This window comes from Malus domestica, chromosome 15 (assembly GCF_042453785.1).
Source record: "Malus domestica chromosome 15, GDT2T_hap1".
Classification (NCBI taxonomy): Eukaryota; Viridiplantae; Streptophyta; class Magnoliopsida; order Rosales; family Rosaceae; genus Malus; species Malus domestica.
The window spans coordinates 52540140-52556437 of NC_091675.1; the positions used below are offsets into that span (position 1 = coordinate 52540140).

Below are 16298 nucleotides of genomic sequence, written 5' to 3' on the forward strand. Positions count from 1 at the left end.
GGTTCAAGATCCTTTGGAAGTCATTGATTTGGGGATAGAAGAAGATCCAAGACCTATACAAATTAGTGGCTTGTTAGAAACTAATGATCGGTCAAAGATTATCTGTCTTTTACAAGAATTTAAAAATTGTTTTGCTTGGCATTACACTGAGATGCCAGGTTTAGATTCAACCTTGGCGGAACACAGAATGCCCATCAAGGAGGGGTATAAACTTGTTAAGCAAGCACCGCGAAAGATGTCAAAGGAGATAGAAGAGAAGGTTAAAGAAGAAATTGAAAGACTAGTAAAAGCTGGATTTACTAGACCAGCTAAATATGTAGAGTGGTTAGCTAACATTGTACCCGTTTTAAAAGCCATAACAAAAGCAGTACGATGTTGTGTTGATTACAGAAATATTAATGCCACCACACCAAAAGATGAATATCCCATGCCCATAGCTGACCTGTCCATAAATGCGGTAGCAAAACATAAAGTCTTATCTTTTATGGATGGGAATGCCGGATATAATCAGATAAAGATGGCCCATGAAGATATACATAAAACAGCTTTTAGGTGTCCCGGTCATATGGGGGCATATGAATATCTAGTCATGCCATTCGAGCTCAAGAATGCTGGTGCAACCTACCAAAGGGCAATGAATGCCATCTTTCATGATTTAATTGGCCAAAACATGGAGGTGTACATCGATGACATCGTGGTAAAATCCAAAATAGAAGAGCAGCATCTGACAGACCTCAGGCAAGCTTTAACAAGGATAAGGATCCATAAGCTGAAAATGAATCCAAAGAAGTGCGCATTTGGAGTAAAAGCGGGCAACTTCTTGGGGTTCCTGGTTCATCAAAGAGGAGTAGAAGTGGACAAAAACAAACCTTGGGCAATAATGGAGTCGCCTTCACCCACCAATAAAGTACAACTTCAGAGGCTGCTAGGTAAAATTAATTTCTTAGGGAGATTCATTGCCAATTTAGCGGGCAAGATCCAACCATTGACTCCTCTGCTGAGACTGAAGGATAAAGAAGATTTTGAATGGGGACCACCACACCAAAGGGCTTTTGACAGCATCAAAGCCTATTTGACTTCTCCACCAATGTTGGTACCACCTCAAAGGGGAAAACCCTTAAAGCTATATATCTCAGCTTCAGAAAAATCAATCGGAAGTTTACTAGCTCAAAACAATGAAGGTGGGAAAGAGCAGGCGGTGTACTACCTCAGTAGAATTCTGACCGAGGTAGAAACAAGATACTCCCCAGTGGAAAGATTGTGCCTAGCTCTATATTTCACTGCCGGTAAGCTGAGGCATTACATGTTACCTTGTCACGTGCACATCATTGCCAAGACAGATGTGATAAAGTATATGTTGTCAAAACCAATGTTGACGGGAAGGATTGGGAAGTGGATTCTAGCATTATCAAAATTCAGCTTTCAGTATGTACCCCAGAGGGCAGTCAAAGGCCAAGCAATTGCCGACTTCTTGGCGGAGCATCAAGAGTCTCAAGATGAGATAATCAATATCCCGGGGACCCTGGAAGTTACTAGTGTTTGGATCCCGCCAAGCCAAAATATCTCGGGTAAAGAAGAGTGGGTCCATCAAGAGATAAAAAAAGTGACTGGCCTCTGGATTACTCCTTAGAAGCTTTATTTTGATGGTTCTTACACTCATAAGGCCTCTGAAGCTGGGATTGTCATTGTGAACCCCCAAGAGGTTTATCATTATTACTCGTTCCTCCTAGATTACCAAAGGAATACCAATAATCGGGCAGAGTATGAAGCCTTAATAATTGGTTTGGAAATCTTGATGGATCTGGGGGCAGTAGAAGTAGAGGTGTTTGGTGATTCAGAGTTAGTAATAAACCAGCTCAATGGGGATTTCAAGTGCAAACATATCACCATGGCAGGGTATTACTTAGTGGCCACGCAATTGCTGAGTTATTGGGATTTTGAGATATCAGTTAATCATGTTCCCAGGGAATCCAACCTAGCAGCCAACAAGATGGCGCAATTAGCCTCAGGTGTGCCCGACATGGGAAGGTCCTTTCATGATTAGTCGAGTATTAGACAAGGGAGGATACTACTTGACGGACCTCGAAGGAAATTGGCAGAGACATCCCATTAATGTCAAATTCTTAAAAAGGTATTGTCCTACATTATGGGATGTTAGAGACTGTTATATTAAGGAGGATGCAAGATAAAGCAGGCTTCGGGATGTCAAAGTACAATGTTTGTTCATCAACCATTCAAGAAGACAGAAAGATAAAAAGTTGATAAAATAATGTTTTATTCATTTCGACAAATTGGTGAAATTTACATCAGATTCTGCCTCAGTGCACTATGTATGGTTCCTTTTAGATGCAGTGGTGTCTTAACCAGTTTTCTGCTATCTTCATGGATAGAACCTGATCAGGTGATCGGGTTGTGCGGCCAAGATGAGCTTGGTAGAGGACCCTCAATACGAACCATCACCAGGTATGATGGTGAAGCCCGACTTATCAAAGCAACGAGCAAGATGGCAAGCTACCAGAAAGAGAATACCTGACCAAAGGTGTTGGAGACAACGGGGTGTTTGACCAAAGGCGTTGGAGATAATAGACATTTGATGAAAATCCTTTTTCACATGAAAATGGAGTTTTAGGAAACCCCAATTGAATTCGGAGGAACCTATTTTCCAGTTGAGGGAGAAAAAAGAGAAGGCTGAAGAAGATCTATTGGCTGGACAAGAGCAATTTCGAGCCTGAATTTATAGAAACCTCAGAGGATAGCTCAAAGGTCATGAGAATAGCAAGAGATGCAAGATTGCATTCGTCCCGTTTAGAAAATACAAGTTCGATGGGAGGTATACAGGTATGTGGCTATTCAATCAATATTGGCGCCTGGAATTCCAACCTAAATATTAATTGAAGGGGGCACTGTTTGGGTTAAAACTTGAACTTTGGGCTCAAAAGGGAGTTGGCCCAAAATAAGGACTAGGAGGAAAAGAGCCCGAAGCCCAGCAAAAGCCTAAAATGCAGAAATAGGGCTTTTCCTGACTAGGTGCAGATCATTTGAACCACTTGTTCACCTACCTAGAGACCAAGTGGTGTAGACCAGCCAGCTAATCAGCCCAAAAGCACTTTACAGTGGCAGTACAAGTAAAAAGCTGATGAGCCATTGCCCTTCAAGCTGCATTCGGGCAAGATTAAAGCTACAGGATGCCAAGCCAAACTGTCTATAAAAGAAGAAAGAGAAATCAAAGATAAGGACACTCAAACAACCAAACAAATATAAGCACAAACTCTGCTCAAGCCAGATTTGCTTTCAATGAAGCTGTAGTCAGCCCAAGCCTTCATCCCTTTCGGGATCAACCCTCACCAAAAGCCTTTGTAAAAGCTCTGCTACCTTGTATAAATCTTGATGTGGTATCAATTTCCTTCTGTAAACTCATCTCCCTATCCCTCTTTCTAAGCTCTCAAGCCCCTCTATAAATCACAAAGATAGGAAGTTGCAAGACGACTAGTCTTGCCCGACCCTCTTTGTTTTTGTCTTTTCATTCATAAGTCTAGTAATATGTTGTATACTTCCATTTGTATCTAAGTTAGTTCTAGCAAGTTGATGATTAAAAGACTCCTCAGTGCTTGAATCCGATTGGAATATGTAGTCACAGTTTAAATCAGATCTAAGTGCTAAACCCTTGGGCATGTAAGATTGATCATTCAAAAGTCCTTGGTCTCAAGGCATAAAAAAGAACCTTATGTGGACTTAACCCATCCATGACAGCCTTTGATAACAAGAAGTCTGAAGTGACTTGGGGCGCAAGTAATCGACCTATTTCCTAGTTTTATTTCTGTTATATTATGATTCTCGTAGAACGTTTAAGTATAGAAGTAATTCTGATGGGAAGTCTCAAGGCCTACACCTAAGGCCCTACAAAGGCATCTATTTGGATTCATTCTGCTCTTCGGGCTCGGGTAATTAGAAATATAATAGTCATAACACTTCTGCAATCAATGAAACAAACATTATATGTTTGAGTACTGGGTTAGTTATTGATTAAGAGCCTCAAAGCCTACCTAAGGCCCCATAAAGGCACATTTCATAACTAAAACAGCCTCTCGGGTATATATACAATTAAAACGCAACATCTGTTTTACATCTACCATGCTAAAGATGGCAGTGGCACGCCTGAACACCTAAACGTTAATCTTGACTGGGAGCCTCAAGGCCTACACCTAAGGCTCTACAAAGGCACCTTTCAAAGTTAACCCTGTCCTTCTCTTTCAGCCTTGCCCGACAAGCCCGCCATAGAGCAGAAGCCCGATAGAAAGCATCAACCAGCGCTAACCTCTCGGGGAGCTGTGTGCTCGTCCGCTAGGAAACATCCCCAACTGAAATTATAGCCACGAACAAACCCTCCATGAATTTATAGGGTCAATAGTGTAGAACTATTTGCGGTCATTATATATTGTATTGACAATCAGAAGATGGTCAACAGCTGTGCTCTTATCTAAACGGAACGCTCCCCTACCGATGTATTTTTACATCCAATAGCTTCTACCCACATTTATTATGATACTTTATGCACCAAGGTAGAAAAACCATGTGTTAATTGTAGATGCAAATTTCCGCCGTCTTCTCCTTTGACGAAAATGCACTTGCAAAATAATAACTCCTACGATTAAGGCCAAAAGCCTCACGCACCCATGATGAATGGGGGGGAGGGGGTTTTGGCCGAAGAATCTCTGATACCAAAGTTAGAATTCTGAAAATAATGTGTTTAGGAGTTTGTGGGTAGCAAATGGCCTAGCATTTTAGTGGGAGAATATGACTATTTATAGGGGTGTGGCCGACCCTATTTGGAGAATAGTGGCCGGCTATATATGGTGAATTTGTGTGAATAATTGCAAGATATTATGTAAAATAATATCTTGCAATTAACATGACAATTAATCCCAAATTAAATAGGAAAATTGGGAGTTACCTTTTGAATAAGGATTTGATGAGGAGTGATGAGAAGGATTTGAATAAATATCATTTTAATCACCTTTGACTCTTCCTTGATTGAGCCGTTATTGTCTGTTGCATGCGCGTGAGAATCCATATGTGCCTCGAGGGTAATTTTGTCCTTTTAACCTAAAAATCCATGTGTCACCTCCATAATTTTCTTGATTATTTTTTGCTCCACATTAACCCTATCAATGTTAAGGAGATTATTTTAAAAGGGAAACTCTCCATAGATTCTCTAGTTGAAAATAAAGAGTTTAGGAAAAATTTAGAATGTTCTACAATCACTCAATTCTCAAATACAACTTCAATACTTTATTCTTCTCCGCAGGGAGGCATTTATAAGATAACAAAGGAGCAATACTAGAAAATAAACCAAAACAATCCTAGACCAAATCAAATCATATAAAACCTTTATTAAATCATATAAAATCACTAATTAAATCAAACCTTAAAATACTTTCCCTTTTATTTTCCAACATCTCAACCATCTCATGTTTTGGCACAATGTTTTATAATGTTGGTACGAGAATTGACATTAAATTGTGAGGTGGCAAAGAATCTACAGAAATCCTCTTTAATGAGTCCTGTTAGCATTTCTCATAAACTAATTATACATTACGATCATAATGCATTTCCCGTTATTTACTCTCTTTTTTTGGGAGAAAATAAGAAGTAAATAATGGGAAATGAAATGCAATACGATCGTAATCTAAATTAACCATCTTTAAGTGGCTGGTCTAGATCCAGTGTCACCTTTTGATTTTCTTAGACAAAATGTATTTGAAGTTTTACCATTTTTATGAAAATTCATTTCTTTATTATTTATTAAAAATAAGTCTATTTCTATCTCTCTTAGGAAATAAAAAAAACTATATTCTAAATACAAATTTGAAAAAAAGAAAAACATATCTTTATAAAAATGGTAAAACATTAAAAACCCCAGATTGAGTTCCTATAAAACGTGAACAACCACCACATAGGTTCCATATAGTTTTACTCTCGCCTTTGTTCGACCAGGAAAAACCAGAAAATGGCCACCCAGCTTAGAGGCAGTGCAATTGTTACCGCAGTGATAGCGATAGGGTTGGTGCTTCACGGTGAGATTGCTCATGCCAAAACCTTCACCGTCGGAGAGGGTGATGGCTGGAACTTCAAGGTTCATGACTGGCCTAATGGCAAGAACTTTACAGCCAATGATACGTTGGGTAAGTTTTATGATTTAAGTTGCAGCCAATTCATAAATCATGTGTATGTGTTCGTTTGATGACCGTTTTAGTTTTGAGTTTTATTTTCTACTTTTTGGGTTAACATACGAGAAATGTATATTAAAAAAATGGGACAATAAAAAGAGCAATGGAGATACGAGAAAAGCATACTAATAGAAACAAAGTTTTGAAAGTGATACCAACTGAAAATGATTTTTTGTTTCATTTTATGTGTTTTGCTGATATATTTCTTCTACATCTCTCTTATTCCCATTCATTCTCTCATTTCCTGTTATGTATATATTTCCACGTCAAAATAAATATTCGAAACAAAAAACGAAATAAGTTATCAAATGAGCCCTAAATTTTTTTTACTTGTTGGAAATTCGGTGCTTTGGATAAAAAGTGTTGAGATATATTGATCAAGAATCACGATCAACAAAAGATTATTGATGAAAAAAAAGGGAGTGATTGAGTTATGCTACATCATTGATTTTAATAGAGGTTAACAAATGTTTTCCAAAGAAACATTTTAGTGAAAAAAATAAAATTTGAAGGATGAAAGCTAAAGTGGATTCTCTCAAAAATAGGATTCTTCATAGACTTTCTGTCACTCCACAGTTTACCGTCAATTCTCGTGCCAACAATACAAAATATTGTGCAAAAAAATGAAGTGACAGAAAGTCTATAGAGAATCTCATTTTTTAAAGAGTCTATCGAGAGCCGAAGAAACTTGTGGGGGTATATATGGCACGTTAGTGCCCAAAATATAAAAATCTGGTATTCCTAATATTACTTTTTTTGTTAATTCATACATTAATTTAATTAATTGGTATCTAATTTGATTGCAATGGAATCTTATTTGCAGTGTTCAAATACAATAATGCATTCCACAATGTGGCAGTCGTAGATGAAAATGGTTACAGGACATGCACAGTCGGCGGCAAGCTCTTGTCGACGGGAAACGATGTGATCAAAATTCAGCAAGGACAAAACTACTTCATCTGCGGTTTTCCTGGCCACTGTGCTGCTGGGATGAAGATAGCAGTCACTGCGAAATAATAATATAATTCCTCACTTTATTAAGATTTTGTATGAGGCAAAAGCCTTGACTGAATGTCTTAAGTTTAAGTAAAATCAGTGAACTATGTTTGTTCTTTGAATCATATGTATTGTTGGTTTGAATAATTAATTGACGAGGGTGTGTTTTTTCCCTTGAGACGAGGGTGTCTATTCGGTATGTACCATTGAGTAGTCCGAAAAATTAACGATTAGGTCTTGCATGTAGAGGGTCTAATGGACATGTACAAAGGTTAAATCTTGTATAAGAACCCATATAACTGAGTGGTATGTAGCATTGGTGTAAAAATGTGCCACTAAAACTTAGGAGCATTGTAGCGGAAACTCGCTAGTTATAAGCAAATCCAACCCCACCACGTATTTGAGTTAATTAATTTTTTTACAATTGTGGAATTACTACCTTAATTTACATTGTAAAAAAAATACTTATACTCAGATACTCATTTTGGAGAAGGAAAAATCTTATGTATACAGACACTCTATGTGATCTACAAATTTAGTTTTTCTATCATTACTCAACTAATGAAGAAGGCATTGCAATCCTAATCATTTTATTTTGTACTTCTTTTTCTTTTCCTTTTCTTCCTCTTAAAAAATAAAGTCAAATCCCCATAACAATTTAATAAAGAAGGCATTGCAATTTCTTCTACCTTTTTTATTTTATTTTCCCTTTTCTTTAATTATGACACTTTATAAACCGAGCAGCAGCACAAAGAGTCTTTTTTTTTTTTTTTTTTGTCAAACAAAGTGAAATTCATTAGATAAAAGCTAATACAAGGTTAGAAAAGTCCACAGACAAACCAAAACAACCAAGCACCCGCGCTATGAGTGCTCCTATAATCTTACCATAATCTTATCAGGTAGTGCTAAATACACTTTGAGAGCCACCCAAACCCTAAGCATGTCTCCAAATGAAATCCATGGAGGAAACACAAGATGAGCCGCAGGAAAAGTAAATTTAAGGCTTGCCACCGACCCCAATCAAGGAAAGGGGCCGGGCTGCCGGCGGCTGGAAACCAGAGTTTGCGAGTAAAGGTCTTGGCGGGGGAGAGAAGAGGGATAGAGCAGAGAGAGGCCACCTTATCGTGGCTTACTTAAAGTGATCTTTCCCAATGGCGACCATTGAATGGTCCAATGTGGCCCTAAAGCTAGCACCAAGACTCTCAGACTATTATTTCTTCACCCACAAAGTAGTGGTGAAAAAGTTACAAACAGCGTATCCAGCAACATATATTTTGCTAGCATATATAGTGCTCTCATAGTGGATCATCAAGGTTATTAAAAGTAGTTTGCTCGCTCAATCAAAAAAGAAAGAATGAACGTAGAGGAGGTAGAATAGATCGTACATAGACAGTAATTGGAGTTGGCACCTCTCATAAACGCATAATTTGGACCGACTAGATAAGGCATTACGTGAACTTCCAGGGCTGGGGAGAATGGCCTTTTTTTATTTAGGAAAACTAACGAAAATGACTTCAAAACTTTGAATTTTAACGATAAGGATAAAATAAATAGTATCAAATTTGACTTTTTAGTGTAAAAATATAATTTTTCGTTAAAGTAAACAGTACCGAAGACTTTTCGTTAAAACTCCATTTTTATTTACTTGCGGCATAGGCATGGCAGGATAGGGCTTTGCTTTAGAAAATGACCCCACTATTATTTTCTTCATACAGATTTTTTTTTTTAGTCATTAAATAAGCAATCGCAAAAATAGACAGGATTAAACAAGAGTGTATTGAAAAAAAAGGTGTGATATATAAGCTAGTCAACCTCTAGTTAGGCAGACTTTATTATTAGGTAGGTAGGAAGGTAGGAACACTACACTAGGCAGCAGTAATGGCAATTTTCATTCCAGATTGGCAGTGACCGGGGAAATTGCAGATGAAGAAGTTCTGTCCTTTAGCAAGTCTGATCTGGTCTCTTCCAGTTTGATATACCTTTGCAGCTCCTGGAGTGTTGCATGTCTGGTACCCGGCTTTGTTCACAGCCACCACGTTGTGCGCAGCTGCCCCGTAGTTGAAAACTATATATACATACTTGTTAATTAATCATATGTTAATCCATGCAACACAATATTAGTTAACTTTTCTATATATATATAGGGGTTTTTGAACATTAATCCTTGTAAAAGATTAAAATTTAAAAAAAACCTGGTGCTAAATTAAATATTCAATTTAATCCCTTGAGTGTACTTTTATCAAAATTTACATTCAATTTTTGTTATTTAATGCGTATTTTTATTTAATCTCTCCATATTAAATTTTAATTTTATTAATATGCACATATTTAGTTTTTTTTTAATTAGAAATGAATGTAAATGAGAAAATATTAAAAAAAATTTGTGATACAAAAATATATAAATACATAAGTGTTCAGAAATGATTGTGCCAAAATATATAAAATTGACTTTTTTGTACCGAAATATTTGTACCTACATGATTGTACCAAAATATATTATAATGAACATAAATGTATGTACCAAAATGTATTATATAGAATTAATGTACCTAAATGTCAATACCGAAATGTATGTACCTAAATGTCAATACCGAAAATGTATGTACCTAAATATCAATACCAAAATGTATGTATCTAAATGTATTTACCGAAATATAATAATTGAATTAATGTACCTAAAAGTCAATACTCAAATGTGTGTACCAAAGTGTACGTAACGAAATACATTATATTGACCGAAATGCATTATATTGAATCAATGTAACTACATGTTTGTACCGATGGATATACCAAAATATTCAAATGTATTAATGTACCTAAATAAAGAACATACAAAATTGTTATCGGAATATATATTATAAAAAAATTAGTTGCCTAAATGTAGACATTAAAATATATTATGATGAATGAAATAAAAATTAAATTTAAATGTAATTAATACATTAAAATAAAAATAAAAGGATAAAATAAAACATCAAAATACAACTAATAAATGATATGATTAAATGTGCTAGGGACTAAAATTGGATTTTAATCTTACATATGGTTATAATCTAAAACTCATATTTTTTAAGGATTAAAATGAGGTTTTCTAAAAATGTTTTTAGTGAAAATATTTTTTATTTCAAAAGTAGTTTGCAAGAAACATAAATTATGTGTTTCTTGCAGGAAGCACTTTAAGTGTTTTTTTTTTTAAATTCACTTGTACTTTTATTAATGATTAGTTTCTTAAACATTTTCATTATAATGCTTTCAACCATTTTATAAACATTTCAAACGAGCCTGCAAATTACAACAAGATGTCTATTCTCTCCTATACCAGCAAAACCAAATCCAGTCAAACTCATCATGCATGTTTTTTCAAGATCTACTATCTATTAGAAAATAATACATTTTAAGACTCAAAAAATTACACATTCTTCATGATTTCACATCGAAGTCGAATATGTAATGACTTTTTAGAATACTGATAACAACTTACATCGTAGTAAAATGATAAAGAAATGATCATTGCATGCATGCTCTGAGCTAGGGCAAGGATATATCAAAATTTACTAACCGAGTATGTCACCGGCTCTAAAAGTTTTTCCACTAGGCCACCCAGCAACATTAAAGGTCCAACCACCTCTATCCCCAACGGTGTAGGTTTTTGCATCCGCCCACTCACAGTGGAGCAGCAAAGCGAGGAGGAGCACCGCCGTAACAACCACTGCACTGCCTCTTCCCTTAGCCATGATTTCTCTTCTCTCCCAACAACACACAGACACAGTAGAGAGAAGGACAGACAAAGATCTAGCTAGATAGAGATCGGTAGTGGGTGATGGGTGAGATAGTTGGGTCTCCCCTCCTCCTATTTAATGAAGTGGTAGTGGAGACGTAGGACCCCTTTTTTGTCCCAACACAACAACCGAAAGGCATGGGGTTGATGGGTGTCAGGGAGTGGCTACAAAAGCCATGATATGCGCATGAAAATTTTTGGATGCCCCTTGACTCCCACACACTTTTCCTGACTACTGAGAGAGGCATTGAAGTCACCCAACATTAATAAGGGTTATTTACATATAGGCCTTGAAACTTCTATTTTTCAAACAAAACCCTATCTAATTTTAAACATTCAAATAAAATTCAAATTTCAAATAGACTGTATGTCGATAAATATATAACTAACTATTACAACACATTTACAACTTATGCCACATAATCCTAATTTGGTTAATAAAAAATGTTATTACTCATCCTAATTATGATGAGCAATTAAATCCATATAGATATTTTACCTTTCTTGCATCATAAATATTAGTAACATATATAAATTAATTTACCATATTAAAAAAATAGACATATCTCGTACAACAACAAAAAAATTGTTTGAATCATGTATTTACCTACATATAAATTAATTTACCTACTTATAAAATATTTATACTAATTTACCTACATATAAATTAATTTAACTATTTCTACTAATTTACCTACATTTAAATTAATTTACCTATTCCAATAAAAATTAGTGATATTAGTGTAGACATCGAAATTGCGGTGAAATAAATGTTCACCAACGCATTAAAATTTTGACGTGTCAGGGCATACATGGCATATGCCACGTGTCATACAAATTGTACACATGGTGTGTGACTCGACAAAATAAGAAGAAATACCCTTGGAGGATTACACAAGTATTTTCTTCTCATTTTGGGCAATGACAAAGCATGCACATATCAAGTTTAAAATGATATTAAGTGGAAAATTAGGCCATAAAATTACCACTTCAAGTTTAAAATTGTATTAAGTGGGAAATTAGGCAATGGTGCTTGGAAAAGAAAAAAATATTTTGTGGTGGTGATTCATTCTCAAAGCCTATAAATAGGCTTCTACATCAAGGTATCATCAACTAATTTACAAATACATTTCTCTACTCCCAAATTGGAAGAGAATCCCCCAAATCTTTAAAGCTTTGAAACTCTAAAGCTCTCAAGCAAATCCCGAAGGATCAAGAAAGCCCTCTTCGTTCTTCATCAAATCCTCCTTCAAGATCAAGTCCCAACGGCCCTTGAAGAACTTCCACCAATTCAAGATCAAGTCTTGACGGCCCTTGAAGAAAGTGTTCATCGTTCATCATCCGTTCATCCTAAGATCAAGCCCCAACGGCCCTTTGGATCAACAACATCAACAAATCCACACATCCGTTCATCCTAAGATCAAACCCCAACGGCCCTTTGGATCAACAACATCAACAAATCCACACAATTGTTCATCCTAAGATCAAGCCCTAACGGCCTTTTGGATCAACAACATCAACAAATCCACACAACTGTTCGTCCTAAGATCAAGCCCCGACGGCCCTTGAAGAAGCTCCCAACCGTTCATCCAAAATTAAGCCTCAACGGCCCTTGGATCAACAACATCCATAAATCAACACCTTACGGAGATCGAATCAGAGGATCAAGTTAAAAGAGATCGTAACCCTATAAATCCATTAACACCAAAATATTATTTTGTGCACGTTGTTCTTGTCTCTTTTGTTTCAGAAAAACTTCGTGTTCACAAATAGATAATGTTTGAATGTTGTGGATTTGTTGTAGGCAATTAAATAAACTTGTAATCTAATGCCCATAAATCATGTAGGTAAATTAGACAATTTTGGAAGTAAATTAGATCCTTTAAATTTTGGTTTGATGGAATAGGTAAATTAGACTATTTTGTAGGTAAAAATTGCGCGGAACATATAGCTTTTGTTTTGTGCATTAGGGATTGGAGTATATAGGCAATAGTTGAAGCTGTTTTAGGTTTATTGTTGTGTCGGTAGGTAAATTAACTTGTATATTTAATGCACAAAATCATGAAATTAGTATTATTATTTTTCAATCGACACCTTATAATAATTTGAAAGTTAATACATTGAATGAATGGCATGAAATATTTTGTAAAATAAATATAATTAATTAAATGGATATAACAAGTAACTGATCCAAAAACCCAATCCAAGTATTAATAGGTGTAGTTTAGGCATTCAGAAAATACACAATTTGAAAAGCCAAACTTAATGGAAGAATTTTCTTAGTTTGAGCCTAGTCAAACTTTAGTTAAGAAAACAAAAGGAGATGGGTTTTAGTTAAAGAAAATATAGTTTCAAGGGGTAATGTGAAATTTTCAGAAATAATAATTTGTGTTCGGATTTGCCTACAGGTGCACTGGTTAGAAGATGCGATTATAAGACGGAGGATCGGGTCAAAATAATTAGAGAAAGACCTAGGAAGAATTTGAAAGAAACTTTAAGGAAAAAATATGGAGTACTTGGAGCTAACGTAAGATTTGGCGCAAAACCAAGCGCAATGACATTCTAGATTTATATAATTGACTATACTTAACAGGATAAGACTTGATTGTTGTTATTATTTGTTGGAATTTGCCTATATATTCTCGTTTTCTTCTTTTATCTCAATTGTTCTAGAGCATGTATTTCCAACGGGGTCCTGATTTTGGCATTCCTGCTAAAACGATTATTTGATTTATTGGAGTTGTTAGCCTTTAGTGAGTGGTTTGATATGTCATATCTCATTGTTTGCAATCTGAGCTTTATCTTGTATATTAGAGTATGGTTTGATATGTATGTAGAACTTCATGCAAGTACTCTTGAATAATTATGTCCAGTGATCTAATTCTATATTAAGCACCTAAACATTTTTTTAGTTGTTTATACACGAATCGCTTGAGACTAGTCATTCTCGTAGTGAATCATACCCGACCCGATATGTCCACTAAGACTCCGAATCGAGCTGTGCTAGTCGACACCTGGAATGTGACGAAGCCATAAAGTGTGGTGATGTGGAAAATATGAATAAATTTAAACCTAAAAGTGCCTAAATATAAGAGTGCTTTGTGAGCGACAATGAACTCATTTCCCGCGTGATTACAAAGCATAAGCAAAGTACAGTAAAGTAAGATAGTGATTATACCATCATAGGTGGCTCCTATACTAGGATATACCAAGAATCCTCATCGATACGGAAGCTCAGCTACTAAAACCTGGAAGGGCGAAAAACAGAAGGGTGAGTGATCATTTGTTTATATATATTACGGTTTCCAGAAATGTTTTAAATTGATTATGCATAGCAAGCCATGATTTAAATGTGTTATATTTAAATATTGCATTATGATGAGATTTGTGATCATGACAAATGATCCTACGGAGGCGCAGGTAAGTTCTGGTGAGTTATTATGCGGTTGAAATGGTTGCATTATATGAGCATGCGTATGTTCAGTTATAGCTAATCATTACTGCACCCCGGTGTTAGTGCTCTCGCTCTGAGCCAGGGCACAGCCTTCACGTGATGTTCACATCCTGTACCGCACGGTCGTCTTGGATCCAAGTAAGTGATAGCCTATCGTACAGACTGCATTAGGCAGTTCCAAACAATAGGTAACTCGCGATTTATCACTAGCCATCACGTGATCGTATCATTAGAGCGTACATATTTACACCCAGCCTATCGTACTGGTCATACTAGGTGACTCCGACTTGTGTGCTAGTATAGACTGATGAGCAATAGGTTCAGTCGTACAAGTCACATTAGGTGACTCCAACTGACATGCTAGTTAGACTAATTTCATACATGGCTTACGTTTATTATTGCTAAGATATTGTGGCATGGCATGCTTCAATTTTCACTGCACTCAGGCATTCATTTTCGTACTTATGTAGTATTATTTTTTGTCACATCCTAGTCTCGACTCTGTCGTAGCACGATATTGTCCGCTTTGGGCCCCGACCACGCCCTCACGGTTTTGTTTTTGGAAACTCAGACGAGAACTTCTCAGTGGGTCATCCATCCTAGGATTGCTCTTGCCTGAACTTGCTTAACTTCGGAGTTCCGATGGAACCCAAAGCCAGTGAGTTCCCAAAAGGCCTCGTGCTATATGGAGGTGGGCATGTACATATAAGGCACATCACCTCTTATCCGTTGGTCGATCTATGATGTTACAATCCACCCCCCTTAGGGGCCCGACGTCCTCATCGACACACTCACACTTAACGACATAGTGGCTCTGATACCATTCTGTCACATCCAATCTCGACTCCGTCGTATCATGATATTGTCCGTTTTAGGCCCAGGCCACGCCTTCACGATTTTACTTTTGGGAACTCAGACGAGAACTTCCCAGTGGGTCACCCATCCTATGATTGCTCTCACCCGAACTTGCTTAACTTCGGAGTTCCGATGAAACCCGAAGCCAGTGAATTCCCAAAAAACCTCGTGTTAAATGGAGGTGGGCATGCACATATAAGGCACATCACCCCATCTCCGTTGGTCGATGTGGGATTTTACAATCCACCTCCCTTAGGGGCCCAACATCCTCGTCGACACACTCACACCGAACGATAAAGTGGCTCTGATACGATATCGTCACATCCCAATCTTGACTCCACTGTAGCACGATATTGTCTGCTTTGGGCCCCGGCCACGCCTTCGCCGTTTTGTTTCTGGGAACTCAAATAAGAACTTCCCAATGGGTCACCCATCCTAGGATTGCTTTCGCCTGAACTCACTTAACTTCGGAGTTCCGATGGAACCCAAAACCAGTGAGTTCCCTAAAGGCCTCGTGCTATATGGAGGTGGGCATATACATATAAGTCACATCACCCCTTCTCCGTTGGTCGATGTGGGATGTTAAATTGTCCGTATTATTAGTGTCCATTTGATAACTCTACGATTAGGAACAATTTAGGATATTTGATGGTTGATTGGTAGAAGGTCTATGCAATCTAACTTCTTTAGACTTCTTCTTCTAGTACGTCATTATTCATGGACTCACCATTCAGGCGTATAATGATTAATAGGACAGTCTTAATGATTAATGTTGTCCTTTGATTATTAGATTCATTAATCTCTTGTGCATTATCCTAAGAAACTTCATCCTATAATTGGTTTTCGGGGCATACATGTAACAAAAGAGTAAATTGTAGCAATGGTCCCTCAACTTTAATCAAATTCGAGCAATGGTCCCACAACTAAAAATCCATTACTATTGGTCCCTCAACTTATTAAAATATGTAACTATAGTCATTTTCATCAA

General features: G+C 36.7%; 2 protein-coding genes across 2 annotated transcripts; one reads left to right on the plus strand and one right to left on the minus strand.

The window, feature by feature from the left end:
• The first annotated feature begins 5983 nt into the window (after window positions 1-5983).
• Window positions 5984-7373, plus strand: LOC103402331 (basic blue protein-like). Its single transcript, XM_008341068.4, has 2 exons — window positions 5984-6182; window positions 7051-7373. The coding sequence occupies exons 1-2, from the start codon at window positions 6008-6010 to the stop codon at window positions 7242-7244; spliced, it is 369 nt and encodes a 122-aa protein (XP_008339290.2). The 5' UTR covers window positions 5984-6007; the 3' UTR covers window positions 7245-7373.
• A 1467-nt stretch (window positions 7374-8840) lies between these two features.
• On the minus strand, window positions 8841-11222 carry LOC103402332 (basic blue protein-like). Its single transcript, XM_008341069.4, has 2 exons — window positions 10783-11222; window positions 8841-9288 (listed from the first exon to the last, which is right to left on the minus strand). The coding sequence occupies exons 1-2, from the start codon at window positions 10955-10957 to the stop codon at window positions 9089-9091; spliced, it is 375 nt and encodes a 124-aa protein (XP_008339291.1). The 5' UTR covers window positions 10958-11222; the 3' UTR covers window positions 8841-9088.
• Window positions 11223-16298: the final 5076 nt, after the last annotated feature.

Coding starts and splice junctions, on each gene's coding strand:
- LOC103402332 (XM_008341069.4), bottom strand. CDS start 10,957: ATGGCTAAGGGAAGAGGCAGTGCAGTGGTTGTTACGGCGGTGCTCCTC. Junction 9,289..10,782: donor TAGAGCCGGTGACATACTCG/GTTAGTAAATTT, acceptor ATGTATATATAG/TTTTCAACTACGGGGCAGCT.
- LOC103402331 (XM_008341068.4), top strand. CDS start 6,008: ATGGCCACCCAGCTTAGAGGCAGTGCAATTGTTACCGCAGTGATAGCG. Junction 6,183..7,050: donor TACAGCCAATGATACGTTGG/GTAAGTTTTATG, acceptor TCTTATTTGCAG/TGTTCAAATACAATAATGCA.